The 15,737-nt window shown below is 46.1% G+C and overlaps 1 protein-coding gene across 2 annotated transcripts in view; it reads right to left on the bottom strand.

Moving 5' to 3' along the window:
- Positions 1–3,184: 3,184 nt before the first annotated feature.
- LOC117204054 (protein O-mannosyl-transferase TMTC2-like) overlaps positions 3,185–15,737 on the bottom strand; it is a 166,738-nt gene continuing 154,185 nt past the window's right edge. The window contains exons 8-10 of one of the 2 annotated variants that reach the window (XM_033441054.1): positions 7,732–7,872; positions 5,527–5,611; positions 3,185–3,772 (exon numbers count right to left, since the gene is read on the bottom strand). In XM_033441054.1, coding sequence (XP_033296945.1) covers positions 3,441–3,772; positions 5,527–5,611; positions 7,732–7,872 — 558 coding nt within the window. In that variant the 3' untranslated portion in view covers positions 3,185–3,440. The remainder of the gene's footprint in view (positions 3,773–5,526; positions 5,612–7,731; positions 7,873–15,737) is intronic. The other variant, XM_033441056.1, reaches the window with a different exon arrangement.

The following is a 15,737-nucleotide window of genomic DNA, read 5'->3' as shown; positions in this document are numbered from 1 at the left end:
GATCAGGAACTCGATTTTCTCAGTTAACGTGTCTCCTTAAAAAAGTCCATTTTAAACAACTTCGTTAAGCTACGTCGCTATCTATATTTGCATTAATCCGTATAATTGAGGTAGTCGGAGTCGATAGACGGAGAGTCAGAGTCAGAGTGACGGAGATTTTGCCTCGATCACTGATTTTGCTATATTCTGCTTATTTTTCTTTTCTCTCTAATTTGCAGACACGACACTTTCAACCAACAAGGAAAATTTGCAAATCTCTACTTTTATAATCGCGTGCGGAAAGTTGCACTTATCAATGTGCACTTACGAATACAAACACTCCTCGTTTGAAAAGAGAACGTGAACGAATTTCCATTTCCCTGGACGCCTCCAAGTAGAATAATTCTAAATACGCATATCAACTTTAATCCAATCCACCTCGACTGCCTTTGAATTCTGGTTAATTTTCATGCTTGGTAAGTTCCATCTCGCAAAGATCCCGCGATAAAATAGGAAGGAACGAGCGGCTTTCGAGCTTCTCATTGTTCAAGGACGAAATATTCCTCCCCTTCGCATGCTAGATCCGTAGCCTCTATCTTGGCAACGGTATCTTCAGCGGCGTTTCGAGAACGAGACCATTAACGGAGCCGCAACTCGGCGACTTTTTTACTGTCTTCGAGAAGAACGCGGACCTTGTGTTTCACGTCGCCTTTGTATCGGGAGGTCGGCTCATTCCTGAGGGACTCTCCTGGCGTAATAAATGTCCGCCTGTCCTGCTACCCCAAGCTCTTATTGCGCCGCGTTCGCGAAGAAAGAAGCGCGAGACGTAGCAGCGTACAGGGTGGAATGTCAATAAGGGAACCGGGAGGTAGACAAACGGGAACGTCGAAGTTCGTGAAAAATAGAAGGGGATGCTCGACGGTGGAATAATCGCGGATGAGGCGCCGCTGGATCCTGGAAACGGAATGTTCCCGGAGAAAGGTACTATGACTGCCGAAGAGAAACAGCGAAATTTGTCTTCCAGATCTAGTGGAACTGTTGAAGATTATGGGAGTTGCTCTATAATATTGAAAGTAGAATAATATTTTATCGTAGCCGTGCTATTCCCTTTTGCATTACTTTCGAAGCAATCGCGTATTTCTATCGAGAATAAAACTTCTTGGTTTTATCAAAATCGTGATAAAAAATAAGAAAAATACCGAGGAATGTATCGTTGCTCTACTCGATTCGTAAAGATTCTTTTAAAATATTAAGAGTCTTTCTGTTTATTGAAATAAGAATGAGATATAAAAATCCGGAGACTAGAAAGATAGGAAGAGACGAAAGATAAATTTTCCGTGGATTTCATAATTTTGAGCGTTACGCGGCTATGCTTCGGATAGTTCTGATTCGAGAGAGGTTTTTCGTTTTTAGAATAAAGTGGATGAAAAAAAAAAAAAGAAAAAAACGGTGCGAGCTAAACCATGGCCGACTGTGACTAATTATAAGAATTACCATGGTCGAGCAGGACCGGCGGAGTAGCGAGGAGAAAAACGAAAGAACGATACGTTTAATCTGTAAGCAAAGCGGGTACGTCGGGTCTGAGGCGGTGGAGGCGTGTCGAGAGGAGAAACAACGGCGTGACACGTTTCACAAGAGGGTGGAGAAAGGACGAGGATCGCAAGAAACTTGGGACACGGTTCGAAGAGGTGGAAGAATAAAAGGGCGCGTTCACGGGGAGAGAAACGAAACGGCGCACGAGACATTTCACCCTAAATTGTCTTACCGACGAGCTCGCGGCTAAAAATCAATGACATTTAAGCGAGGAACGAGAGAAGGGACCCGAGAGAAAGAAACTAGGAAAGGGGCGGGCGGCGTGACTCGAGCAAAAAGAAACGGAGATCCTGTGAACCGAGCTAGGGAGCGGTCTTTTATTTCGATGGAAAGCAACTCCCACGGTCGTCGTCGGTTCTTCTGGTCGAGTTTCGGAGGCTACTTATAAAAATCGAAGTCGACAAGCTAAACGAGAATTCCCGAGGGTTCGAGCGAAGGGAAAGATGGCATCTGCGTAAGCGTACGTGAAATATTAATGGGAACGAAGGGAGGAGAAAGAAACGCGTCGAGAGACAAGTAGACGACGCGACGTAACGTCGCGAAGAAACGGGAAGGTAAAGTTACTGCTAGAAGAAGAAGGGGGCGGTAAAGGGGGGAAAAAGGGGCTGAGAAAAGGTCGAAACGAAATGGTACGCGATGCGACCTGGACTAAAGCGACTAAACGAAGCACTCGTTCGGCTTGGCGTCTCGACGAGTTCCGCTTTAAAGATAACGAAGCGAGTTCTTCGCGGAATAAAGGTACGTAATCGCTGCGGCACCTGTCGAGTGTTTGTCGAGACTGTCTCAGCTAGGGCGACGGGAGCGACAGGTGGCTTCGTTCCCTCCTTTCCCTCTTTTCTCTCTCCCCCAGCCCACGTTGACCTCCCCCCTCTTCTTCTTCCCTTCATACTTTCTGTCTCACGACACTGTGTCTACCTTTCTCGCGGTATTACCCTCATCCGTCTTTTTCTCCCGTCTCCCTAGCTTCCGAGGCCGCGACTCCACCACTCGCTCGGGGGTGTGATTTAAAGTGTAAACTTAAATATTCCAGTCGGCGCCGCCGTGCAAATAGATTCGATATTAATGGAGCTTCCACGTCTTGAAAACCGGGACCGAGGAGGTAAGAAAACTCGCGCGGACGATTCACACCCTCCATGCGAGAAAATCAGGGTTTACTCTCTAGGACGCTCCTGGCGTTCTTTTTTTGTCGTACGAGGGAAAATACGACGCTGACGGCTGCTGAGTGATCCATGGATACCTCGAGGGAGATTCCTTGGGAGCCTCCAAGTTTTTGTGCCAACCTACCGTCGTAATTTATGAAATTTCTGAACGTACACTTACCTGCATCTCTCTTACAATTCTTCGCATAGACTATTATTATAAGACTATGATTAACTCAGTCAAAGAAGACTATGATTAACTCGATCCAAGTCTTCGATCGTTTCCACCATCTCTTTATCTCTTCCACGCTCTTTCTTTCTTTCTCTCTCTCTCTCTCTCTCTCTCTCTCTCTCTCTCTCTTTCTCTCTGCAATCACACAAACCTGCATTTGCATCACGTCGTTCTATACCGAAACGGTTAACAATCGGAATAAGGGGAACGGTAACAATGGATAATAAAGAAATATAGCTCGTTAGAGAAAAATAAAGGAAGCTTTATTCTTTACATACCATAGCAGGCGATACGAGTCGATAGCGCGTCAAGGTCCCCGGGGGCTTCCGCCCCGCGACGTTGGCGTGCCGGTCGACGGATATAAACGAATATCGGGAGGAAGATCGGGGTGACGTGGGGTCAGGAAATACGGCGAGTCGGTAGAGGATCTTTCCTGGGGTCGTATCGTACACACATTTGTTTCTCTGTTGGGTGTTCGCCGCGGTCTCGTGACGAGGTCACGCGAGAGTGGCCGCCAATTTGTGCAGGTTCATGATGGTCGTCGCATCGCCCGGCTGCAGCCTCAACGCCTCGCTGTAAGCAGCCGCCGCTTGCTTGTATTTCCCGTTCAGGTGAAGAATCGCGCCGAGGTTTGTGTGACTTCGCGCCTCGTGCGGCCTCAAGGTAGCCGCGTGCCTGTACCACACCTCCGCGTCCTCCAGCCGGTCCGCTTGGCGCAGCGCGGACGCCGCCGCCATCGACAGCTCGTAATCGGATCTGGAAAGTTCGGCGGCGCGGAGTTGCTCCTCTGCCGCCTCCGACAGCCGACCCTGCGACGTCAGGAACAGTCCTGCAAAGCCACAGACCGTCTCAAAGTTATACGTACAATGTTACGTTCGAAATCTTGCTCTCTAGAGGAACAGTTTCTAGCTTGTAAGCTTGCCCAGTCGGATTAACAATTTTGTTTTTAGTCATAATACGAGGAATGGCGCGCAAGTGTATGATATGCGTGATTATGCGTGAGTACATTGAGATAGCATGGACTTATGAAGGTCACTTAATGATAGACACACTATGACAGTCGAGGGAGAGCTTCTGTAGAATGAGGTGCAGCTCGGATAGGTTGATCAACCTTGAAACCATTAAGTCGACTTAAGATTAGTCCGAAACAATTTGCTCTTAGCGGTACTTTCCATCTCCTTCTAGCAACGAGGTCTATGCGACTAGATTAAACCTGCCTCAAAAGGAGGGCCGCGATATAATGTTATTAATACCGCGAAGAATGAGTGGTAGCTTCTTCTGAATAATGAGCTTCTTCCCAAGTGACAAGGGATAAACGTGTGTGAATTATATACTTTGTTATCCTTTCGTCATATATTATTTTCTAATTAAAACACACGGTCGCCAAAAGACGAAAATTCATCTTCCATACACACAAACACATACGTACACACACACAGGCATATATATATATGTGAATATCTTAACACGTTACAGAATGTTGCACGAGAGTAGCATAAGGTATACATAAGGTCAAGGTTGCCAGCGGAGAATTGTCCTCAAAATTCCGGCGAGACTTGGCGGAGGACGAACGTTATAAACGCAACTCGTGATATATCAAGTATAATATAATGCGACGTTCCGTGGACCACTGCCTAATGACGCGTGCTGCTAAGAGAGATAAACCGCGATGGTTTTTGCGCTCGAAAAATCCGACTCCAACGCGAGACTCTTTTTGGCGAGTAGATTAATCCTGACCGCAAAGAATCGGCTGACCGATGCCAGTGACCATCTCCTTTCACGGCTTTTGCAAATGGAAAGGATAGATTTTTGAAAGGATGGGTGAAATACTAGCGAGAAGAGAATGTTGCCAAACCAAGATCCAAGAACGAGAGTCTGAATGCGGTTGGAGCAGAGGGCAAGCGTGAACAGAGAATAGAACGATGCGACGAGCACTAGGAATTGCGACGCTTTTCTGGAATTTCAATACCCGTCGATCTCCTTCCGGCTGCTGCCTTCCTTCTGATATTCGCTATTCCCTTGTGGCCGTCTCTTTTTTCGATTAGCGCCCTCCATCGTTGCCACCACCCACTTTCCCACCACAGTTTCTACTTTCATCCCCCAGGAAAATATTACACCGGTATTTAGAACGACCAGGCGGAATCTTACGATCTTCTTATCTTCCCTATAAAACGGTTCCTTGAAAAGATCTCCGTGAACCTCCTTTATCGTTACGTCCGTTACATTATTCTATCTCCGCGGTTTGTTTTCTTTTCGTTCTCTCGTTTCAACATAGAAGAGGATTACCAACGTCTTCGCTCGTTGTACCGTATAGTCGAGGAATCAATTATACCGAGCGGAACAACGGGCCAGAGGATGAATCTGTCGCAGACCACTCCAATTTGCTTGACAACGACGAGGATGCGCTTAGGTCTCGTGTTTCGTTGCTTTAATAATTAACGAGTACCTCTTGTTATTTCACGAATGGCTATAGACTACAGACGTTTCAGACTAGCGGATGGATGAAGGATGAGAAATCTGTCTGATGATGTTCGATTATTCAACGATTCTTTTTTAATTAAAGACACTGGCAATTATACGTACCGTAATGATGGTGCACGCTCGAGTCGTCCGGCGCCAATCTACGGGCTCTCAGGAACCATCTCTCAGCCTCCAGCACACGGCTCGACTGCGGAAGAAACAAGGCAAATCAGTAATCGAACGATCGATCGGGCCGCCATTGTCGACGCGGTCTACCCTTCACGGATCGTCGAGTCACGTTGTAACGAAATTTATCCTGACGCGATTAGGGGCACGAGAACGAGAAACAGAGGATTCTGTTTCGCTTCGCACACAGAGGGGAACAGTGTAAAAGATGGAAATGGAATTTCGATACGGTTCGCCTAGCCAACACAGCCTGCACGGACGAAAATTCATCGGCTACGCGACAGGACGCCGACATTTATCGGTCAAACGTTCAATTACGCTCGGCATCGTTTACCGGTATTGACTTTCCATTGACCCTTCTGGTTTCCACGTGACACACATCGTAATTTACCGACTGAGACTTTCGCAAATGAACATTTAACATTCCAAGAACAAGAGAGCAAATAACAGGGAAAGTGGTGATTTATTTCACGAAACAGAGGGAGAACGAGAGCGATCGAATAAAAATTCTAGTTTCTAATTTCCATTTTCTGTCTATTATCTCCGATTGGCATCGTTTGCACGTCCAATTTGCGATCGATACCGGGCAATAAAATATTGAAAAATTTCGGTTCAAGTGACTCTGTTTCATATTGTTGACGCAGTTATTTACGTGCGCGGCGTGATATAATTTTATTGCGACAGAGATGCAACTAAATCAGCAAATTAAATGAAATTTTATCAGCCGTGAAGCTATTTCATTTACGACCGATCAATTTGAAGTTATTTCGCGAGCGACAGCTCGAGTATACGAAAGGACTAATGGAAAATTGGCAATTCGGTAATATTATCATGGTAAGCGATCAACTATATTACGCGTCCCTGATAATACGTTCTAACCATTGCAAAGCTATATCGATTAGTATAACGTAATCGTATCGAGTGATTATGGAGCGACGTGGAAAGACGAAGGACCGATAGTCCCGTCACGCGTTTACGATACAAACGATAATTGATCGCAAAAGCAACGACGCGTTTGCGAAAGGAAATGCCCTGTGTATGGTTCGTTTGGAGAACGAGACACGTACAGGGAAGGAGGAAACATCGCGCGTTCCGAATCTCTCTCGGCTCAGTGAGCGTAATCGTCGGTCGTGTTAGATATGTTTTCAGGAGAAATACCGGTTTCCGGTCAACGATTGACCAGGCCGGAACACGGAACGGTCGGTGGATCGAGCAGAATCAGCTTAACGGCACGCTGTTTCCCGTCGGCGGGTTTCTCTTTAAGTGATGTGGGTCAGCCGATTCTCGGTCGGCCTATCGTGTTCGATCCAGCGCGCCAAGCCGCGCCGCGCTACGCCGCACCAAAATAGTACTAACTACTTACGTGCCGAGTCGAAGGTTTGCTAAGTGATGTGGGTCGCTACGTGGCCAGACTCGTTGAGCGAGAGCCTGCAATCCCGGTTATCGGCTAATGCTATTTTATATCGTTTCATATTCGAGCCAAGAGCCTCCGTCATGATTTATCTTCTTTCTTTCTTTCTTTCTCTATGTTAGGGTAGATCTTCGATACTACAAGTTATACGGACGTGGCCATGTAAATTTACTTGTTCGAAGAACCATTCAAATTTGAACGGATTTAGCGCTGTGTGTCAATTACGTAATTCTGTCAATTCGACAAGTAACTACAAGGCTATTAGCTTTGAAAACTATCCGTGCAATCCTGACACTATCATAAACCTCGCCTAACTGCAAACTCTAACTTTCTCTCTCTCTCTCTCTCTCTCTCTCTCTCTTTATTCCTTTACTTTTCTCTTCTTATCACGATTCAAAGGAAAAAGTAGCTTTTGCAAGTGTTGGAGACCTGCGAGCAGCACCGTAGAAGAGCGTTACTTTGCAAACAGCGTGAAACGGTGTTGGGAAGATGGGATCGAGTTCTTTGACGCGATGGCGATCGAAAAGTTGGCCGATTCTCCCTAAGGCATTCTGTTTTTCCACGGGGGTTCCGGTATCTCGAGTACGGGCACTGACGCCTGGTGTAGCAGCCGTATCTCGGTGGCTGTACACGAAATTCCGTTGAACGATATTGGTCGGGCCGCGGTAAACTTGGAAACTGGATCCGCGCTCTGATGAAAGAGAACCGATCTAAAACTGGTAACTACTTACGTTTCGGGCCAAAAGTTTCCCGTAAGTGATGTGGGCCGGCACGTGGTCAGGCTGGCTGGCCAAACTCGCCTGGAACCACCTTTCCGCTTCCGCGTACTGTTGCAGCCTCGATAGAGTTTCCCCCAGCAGATTGTAAACGCTCTGTAAAACAGGTCGATCGTCAGACTTTCCACGGTTCCTATCTTACTTTCTTTTTCTTTCCAATTTTTCTCCATTCGCTTTTTTCTTCTACCGATCCTAACCGACATGCTTCGTTTCGTTGATATTGCGCTCCCCTGATACGCGAATCAACGATGATTTAACAGCGAGCAACGAAACGGTGCTCTAAACGAATTAGCGCACGATTAATTCGTAATTATTGAGCCAACGAAGCGATTCTCTACCAGCAATTTCCTCTATCTCGTGCACAGAATTACAGAACACGATGGAATATCCTGAAATTACTCTTGAAGGCCACTCATAATACCTCGCGTCGACTTTCCATAAAAAAATGAAAGAAAAAAAAATACTATCACGCTATAGCAGTCATAATGCTTCACGTTCTCTACCGAACATTCGCTTCATCGTGTGGATGTTTCAACGAACGAATTAACACTTTCGCCTCAAAAACCCATTTCCGTCTGCGCTAAAAACAAAAACTCCGCCAGGGGTGCTTAACGAACGGCGTCGAAGGTGCGATTAATATCGGCCGGCGTGCGATAAATCCGCGAGGAAGAAAGTAATTGGCTCGAGAGAGAAAGAGAGAAAGAGAGAGAGAGAGAGAGAGAGAGAAAGAAAGAGAGAGGGAAGGGGAGCGAGCAGGTACGGATGGAATCAGTTTCGGGAAGTTTTCTGATTTTCAGGACCGACGGCTGCTGCTAATGGCCGACGGAACTCGAGCCACGGACTTCTCACGGACAACGTATATATACACCTATTCGATTCTTGAATGTGTAACGCGTGTCTCTACACTCACGTCAGACACGTACAAAGGCGTTTTAGGGGTAAGGTGATCGAGGGGTGAGCACGTGAGTAGACCGTATAGACGAGAACAAGATGGGAACACAAACGACTGTGAGCGTTACGGAACGACTAACACCGAAAAGCTTCTTTCCGAGCGCACGGGCTTGCCCTCGCGTCTCCAAGTTGTAGGCTAAAACTTTTATGATTTTGTTCGTGCCGGATGTGCAGCTTGGAATAAGCAGAGGAAAGCAAACCTGCTAGATGGACCGTAAGAAGGAAAGAAAGAAAGATAGAAAGAGAAAAGAAAAGGGTGGGAGAGACAGAGAGAAGTCTCCTCGCGGGTGCAGAAGACAAATGGCAGGGAGCGTCGGGAAAGGAACGAGGTCGAATATCCAACTAACTCGTCGGACCCGATTGCCCCGTGATTCGATGGATCTCGCGTCCCGTTTCTCGTGGAAGTACTCGGTATCCGATCGGAGCTCGGAGTAATCTGTATCAGCTCCGGCAAGAATCGCGCGATTCATAAGAATTCGATCAACTCCTCGCGTTCACGTCCTCGCGATGATTTATCGTTCACCATCGTCTACGTAGTCGGCTCTTTTATTCGTCGCCGTACGATCGGGCTTGGCTACGGCCAAATTGAATCCGGCCGAATCGATTCGAATCGAACGGTTGACTTTCATCGACAGGGGGAAATTTTACCCGCACTTAGCGTTCCTCTATCCCCGTGCAAGCTTTCGATGGATGAAGAGAGAGAGAGAGAGAGAGAGAGAGAGAGAGAGGTTACGGTTCTACCGGGACTGAATGCCACGGAACGTTCCTTAAAAGGGAACGCGAGACTTTGTCTTAGAAAGATCTCTCGTTGCCAGCTTGGAAACGCGCATTGGAAGCAGAGTTTTCCGCGGTTCCGCTCGAAAGGTGAAAGCAATTGCAGGCCAGGACGCGAAAGTGGCCGCGTCGTCAAAGAATCGGCTCTTTTCAAAGTGGAACGCTCGCATTGTTTCGCCTCATTATTCACTTGAACCAGTTTCCACGAGCATCGCGTTCTCCCATTTAGTCTCTGCACGCAGTCGGCGAGTCGTCCCGTTTCATCGAACTTGTTTCCGTTCTCGCGCGTATCTTCTTCGTCGTTGTTGGCAAATCGCTTATGTATCTTATCGCCAGGCTTCGTGGAACAAACGAGCGAGTGACAACGTACAGGCAGAATGATATTCAGGCTCGGTGCGTGACTTTCGATTCCTTCAGTGAAACGGTAAAGATACCGCGACACGCTGAATAATTCGTCGCGAAAGCATCGTCTGCAAACCAGGCGTAGCTACCCGATTGAAAAATTGAGAAGAAGCTCTGGACCGAAACTGCGAGAACTCGACGAGTACGCGCGTCGATAATAAGTTCGAGAAAGGTAAATACATAGGGACCGAAGAATTGCGAGCACATCTTGTGAAACGTTTAAGGGGGGGGGGGTAAGGTTAATTCGCACAAAATAAGGCATGCTTTTATGAATTATTTGTGACGATACAGTTAAAATCTCTTTATTAAAACCAATAGTACATTAAAGTATGACATTCGAAGAATATTATATAAAATTTTCACGAAGAAATATTAAAAATACGACAATGGCAGCAATTATTCGGACGTGTCTCGGAAAAAAGGTAGAATTGTTCATAATTTGGTGCTGGATCATCTGAAATCAAAAAATCAAAGTTCATTCGTTAGGTAACAGTTTTCCCCAGGTAACGCTGGGAGAGTTTTTCGAAATTTCAATTTTTCACTTTTTTGGAACACTTTGAAACGAAAATTAACCGCAAATTTTTCAACAAATTTTCACAAAATCGGCTAATTTTCCCTTCAAAGTGTTTGAAAAAAGTGAAAAATTGAAATTTCGAAAAACTCTCCCAGCGTTACCTGGGGAAAACTGTTACCTAACGAATGAACTTTGATTTTTTGATTTCAAATGATCCAGCACCAAGTTATGAACAGTTTTACCTTTTTTCCGAGACACGTCCGAATAATTGCTGCCATTGCCGTATTTTTTAATATTTCTTCGTGAAAATTTTATACAATATTCTTCGAATGTCATACTTTAATGTACTATTGGTTTTAATAAAGAGATTTTAGCTGTGTCGTCACAAATAATTCATAAAAACATGTCTTATTTTGTACGAATTAACATCCCCCCCTTAAGCAGCAAAAGAAGGAGAAGGAGAGAGAAAGAAAGAGAGAGAGAGAGAGAGAGGTTTCGAAATTCCATTGTGCGGAATCATTATTCACTTGGACTACTTTTTGAGAGTATTACCCGGCGGCACGGCGTTTTCAGCCAGCGGGATACCTGCGCTCGAAGTTCGCAAGATGCATGCTTTTACATGGCCATGTCATCGACGTTGAACGCCATTGTTGCCGCAAAATCACCTCTTCGAAGCGACTCTGGAAACCACCGAGGGACTGCGTTTCGCGCAGCCCTCTTCGCAAATCCTCTTCGAATTCAGTCTGTGTCTATATTTTCTAAGGGAAAATCGAGGGATAGAAAAACGCGGAGAATAGGCCCCTGGAAATTAATCGTGTTTCTTTGTTCCGAGTCAACGATAGATTGCTTTCCCTTTCCTTTCTTTCTTCTTTCCTTATTTCGTAGCCTCGCGCAAGTTGCGTCAAACAGTTTTTATAAGGTAAAAAATCGATGGCCATTTCTCGCGTTGAAGTTGGCCCTCGAGAGAGCTACGTGCTTTTATTTGTACGCAAGAATCCGCCTGGCAACGGGGGATCATGTATTCAGCGGCATGATTTCGTTGAAAATACGGCCTCGAGCTACGCTCAGAGGAGGAGGAACGGGAAAGGGGCGAGTTTCTGGAGAGCGGTGCGCCGTTCGACATTCCACTGTTCCTCGAGTGGGCTGTTTCTTCGAGAAAAATTAGGGACATAACTGTGCTTACATAAAAATCTGACGGTTCCCGGGTCCGTTCTAACAAGGAATTCATAACGGTGCCTGACGCTCGCAGTTGCAGTTTACCACCCTTCGCCCTGCACAGACTTTCTGGTTTGTTATATTTTTCCTTCTTTTTTTTTTTTTTACTACGTAACTTCGCGATATCGGGACGAAAGGAGAGTGCTACGGCACCATCCCGTCTGCTGGATGAATGGTTAATCAAGCTCGAAACCCGATTTAGCGACAGCACGTCAGCCGGCCAAATTAACAGAACATTTTCCTCGAAATTTTCTGATTCGCGTCGAATCGTCGGCTCTTCATCCCGGAATAATTAATCAAGCGCGTTTCACAGGAATCTCAGTAAATCAAGCTGTGGTCTCCGCTGAAGATATTTGGCCCGCGCTACTTGAAATTTTGTCCAAGATTAACAAGACTTTCAATCGATTTCAGCAACAATTCCAGACAAACCGATATCTCCATCCCACGAGCTTCAAATTTCAAAGAACGTACCGAGAGAAATTGGGGATTTCCTCGGCAGGAGGACGACGATTATCGCGATAAACTCGAGCGTGGTCGCATTGGTGGGTTTCGCGAGAATATTCCGTGTGAATTATTGGCCTTATCGACGGGCGACGCTCGCCAGCAGAACTTGGACCGCGGACCCGGTGGCTCGTTTAATTCGCCGATAATTACGTTCAAAGGTTTCGTGAGAGAGCGCCGCTGCAGCGCCAGGATCCTGGCAATTGTCGTCGAAATGCGGAGGGTGCGAACAGCTGCGGGGCGAATGCGGCGTCACGTCGTCATTGTCGTCATTGTCGTCGCCGCCTCGTGCATACCGAGTCGCAGAGTCAAGGGGGAACAAACAATTAGAACGGTAAGTCGAGCGGGCCAATTAGATGACTGACTGTGTTCGAGAACGGTGAAAGGATGGCAGTGAGAGAGAGAGGCTGCCACGTTAGCGATACGCAAGAGAACTAATCGCTGAGAATAATTGGATTAAATTGCGGGCTCGCGTATCGCGCATTTCAAACCTGCTGCCTGGCCTTATCTTTGATTTATACGATATCCCGGCTATCTCGATAAAACCGACAAAATCCCAGGTGTCTTGCTTTCAAAAGGTTAATTTGAAATTCAATTCGTTTTATATAATATTTATCGTAAATCACGCGGCCGAGAAACGCGGCATATTTTTCTAACGATTGGAGGAGAAAACTTAAGCTGAAAGATTAAAGTAAACACGTATTGGCGGAGCTCGAACGATTTCAATTAACGGTAACGCGTTTGGCGAAAATATAAAGCCTATAAAGGCGCCGGGTTCGCGGCGATTTACAACGCGAACGGCAACTCGCATAAATATTCAGACCGGGGCTTCAACGGATTAAGATATATTCTCGACACGTATGCAGGTAACGACGCGTGCATGCAGCCGGTCGAGCGGCGGACGAAATAATATTTTTTTCTCTCTCGCCAACTGTCTGTTTTTCTCTGTCTCCAGCGTGGATTCAATCGCAGACGCTCTGTTCTTGCTTCGAGTTTTAATCCCGCGGATTCGTCGCGTATTTCTGGCTCGTCACGGCCATTTAGCGAAACTGGATCGAAAACGCGGTCCGGTTAATCGCGCGATTATTGCGTGCTTTGTTGCTCGTGAGAGTGTCATCGCTGTTTCAAGAGGATTCGAAAGATTCACCAATAAAGGCAGGGAATTAGAGAAAGTGATGTTTTTCAAATTTGTCTCTTTAAATACCATAATTAAGGATCTCATAGGAATAAGGGAAGTTCTAATGGCGAAGAGCAGGTGGAAAGTTTTAGGAAGAAAGATATACTTACTGACGATGATATATTTTTCATTAGCGTGAAAGCTTTTGTTTATGCTAGTAGTTAAAAGGCGACGCGATTTTTCACGCGGGCACGCGGTATTTTCCTGGAATTTGCGATACTCGGATGAAAATTCGCCTGGGAACTCGTCGAACATGGCCGACGATTAATCGCGGTCGAGCGGCGCAATATTTTTTGCCGCGTCGTCAAAGAAACGTACGGTCTGGCGTTGTCATAGAAAGACGATTCCCTTCCTGCTCGCTAATGATGCTCGTTTTTCTTCCATCGTCGGCTTTCGATCGATTTAATCGCGGACAATATTTCCCGCTGCTAATCGCCTCAATTTCCTCTAAGAGTCCATAACAAAGAACGCTCTTTCCCGGTTCAATTACGACAAGCAAGCCGTGTCCCCCTTGGACTTTTAAATCATTGTTTGTTCCTAAATCGTCGTATACGGTTGTAAACTCTGATTTCACCGAAATATGTTTAATATCCTGGCAATAACTCACGTCCGTTGAATCATGAAATATCCTCAATCATCATTAATTTCCCAGTTTCCACCACAGTTTTCTATTTAAACTTTTTCGTAGCGCGTACCACGTAGCCCTTTCCCCCGTTCCGCTATAAAATTGAAATAAGAGATCCAGTAATTGAACCGTGTTCCCGTGAAACACGGGATTGCATCACGGATATCGCCGGGGGATGGTATCTTTCGGCTATCGAATTCGAAAGTGCACAATGGCTTAACGGAGATTGGTTTTCCAGGTGTTTCGCGGCGTTTCACAGGGAAAAGCCGACGAAAACATTGGCCGGTGGGCCACCGCGGCCGCGTATGGTAATTTGCGAATTAATTCCACAGCGGAGTTGCATTAAATTCGCGTTAGCTGAGCCGCGCGCATGCGGTTGCACACGCTCGACTAGAATAAACAATATTCGCGGAAAGGGAAAATTGATCAAATTCTCTCTCTCTCTCTCTCTCTCTCTCTTGCTGCCAGGATTTGTTGGACGAGAAAGTTTCGGAAATTATTTCGAATTCGCCATCGTCCTGGCTTGTATTAAATTTACATTAGATAAATACGCCTCGGTCAAACGCAAACAACGCGCTACAGCTAGAAAATGGTCCGACCTGCCCTGACACGACGATGGAACGATTCGAAATTTTGCCTCGGTTATGTCGAACCGATCGCTTTTTCGCGTGTAACTTCCGCGTGTAAAACGGGGGAGAACGAAGTGGATGACGAATCGAAGGGAAAAGAGCGAAAGCAAGTTCTCTCTGGAGTTTTCTCTTTCGTTCTTGCGATGCGTAGAAGCGACCCAGTCGAGCCGAGTAATTCCAATCGTTCTCCGAAACCTATCCTCCGGAGATTGCGAGAAGCCGATCGATTCTACGAAACGAACAATCAGACGACTGATTAGGAGCGCGTAGAGAATGGATTAATTTCTGTCTGCAATCCGATTGACGTGCTGGAGATGGAAGACAGGGGAGAGCGTTCGAGCTTTAATTCCAGCCGCATTACTCGTTTCGTATTATGGTCGCGTAATATCGAATGAAGGATCTCCCTAGGGGCAAATGGAAATTCGTTGTCTCGCCTCCGTGCGTATTTTACAATCCGTCGCATGGTGGCGGTGTCGTGTCGCGAGCAATTGTCCAAATTACCACGATGCGACGAGACATTGATTGACTGATGTTAAATCTTACAGCCGAATCTTTTTACACGTTAGGAAAACGCCATGGGGAACGACGTAGAGTAAATAGAAGAGCGATAGAAAGTTTTATTTAGAGGAGAAACTCGGCGGAAGTTGGCCAACCGGTTCTCAGATTAAACGGTTACATATTCTTTGGGAGAATTACCGCTAGAGTTACGAGAGTGGGTAGATCGAACTAACTGCGCAAATAAGTTGATATCAGTAGCCATAACGTGCGAGCAAAAAGTGTCGGTGCACCTGGAAGAGCGAAAAGGAAAAAAGGTAACGAGCGCAAGGGAGCAAACTCGATAACTAATACCGCCACGTTTGTCGAAGTTTTATTTCGAGTCAGCTCAAATTTTTATTAAAGTGGAAGTATTTACGGCCACGAGTTGCCAAGAAAAAAGAGCAAAGATAACGAGGCCAGCGCAATAGAATGTTTATTGCGTCTAGTTTCGCGTCATAAAGCTAACTGCGAAAGAGAGGGGAAAAAACAACGAGAGCACGACCAGTAGTTAAAAGTTCTGTCCCGGCTAAAAGGTCTTTGCGTCTTGACGAAACTTTCTTCTGGTCTCTGCACTTAACCGTCCTACTCGTTAAATTATGTTAAATCGATCGCTCGGCCTGTCGCTAAGACGATCTT

The sequence above is a fragment of the Bombus bifarius genome, unplaced genomic scaffold (assembly GCF_011952205.1).
Source record: "Bombus bifarius isolate JDL3187 unplaced genomic scaffold, Bbif_JDL3187 scf7180000007977, whole genome shotgun sequence".
In the NCBI taxonomy this organism is placed as follows: Eukaryota; Metazoa; Arthropoda; class Insecta; order Hymenoptera; family Apidae; genus Bombus; species Bombus bifarius.
The sequence above is the reverse complement of the archived record's forward strand: the minus strand, read 5'-3'. Positions and strand labels throughout refer to the sequence as shown.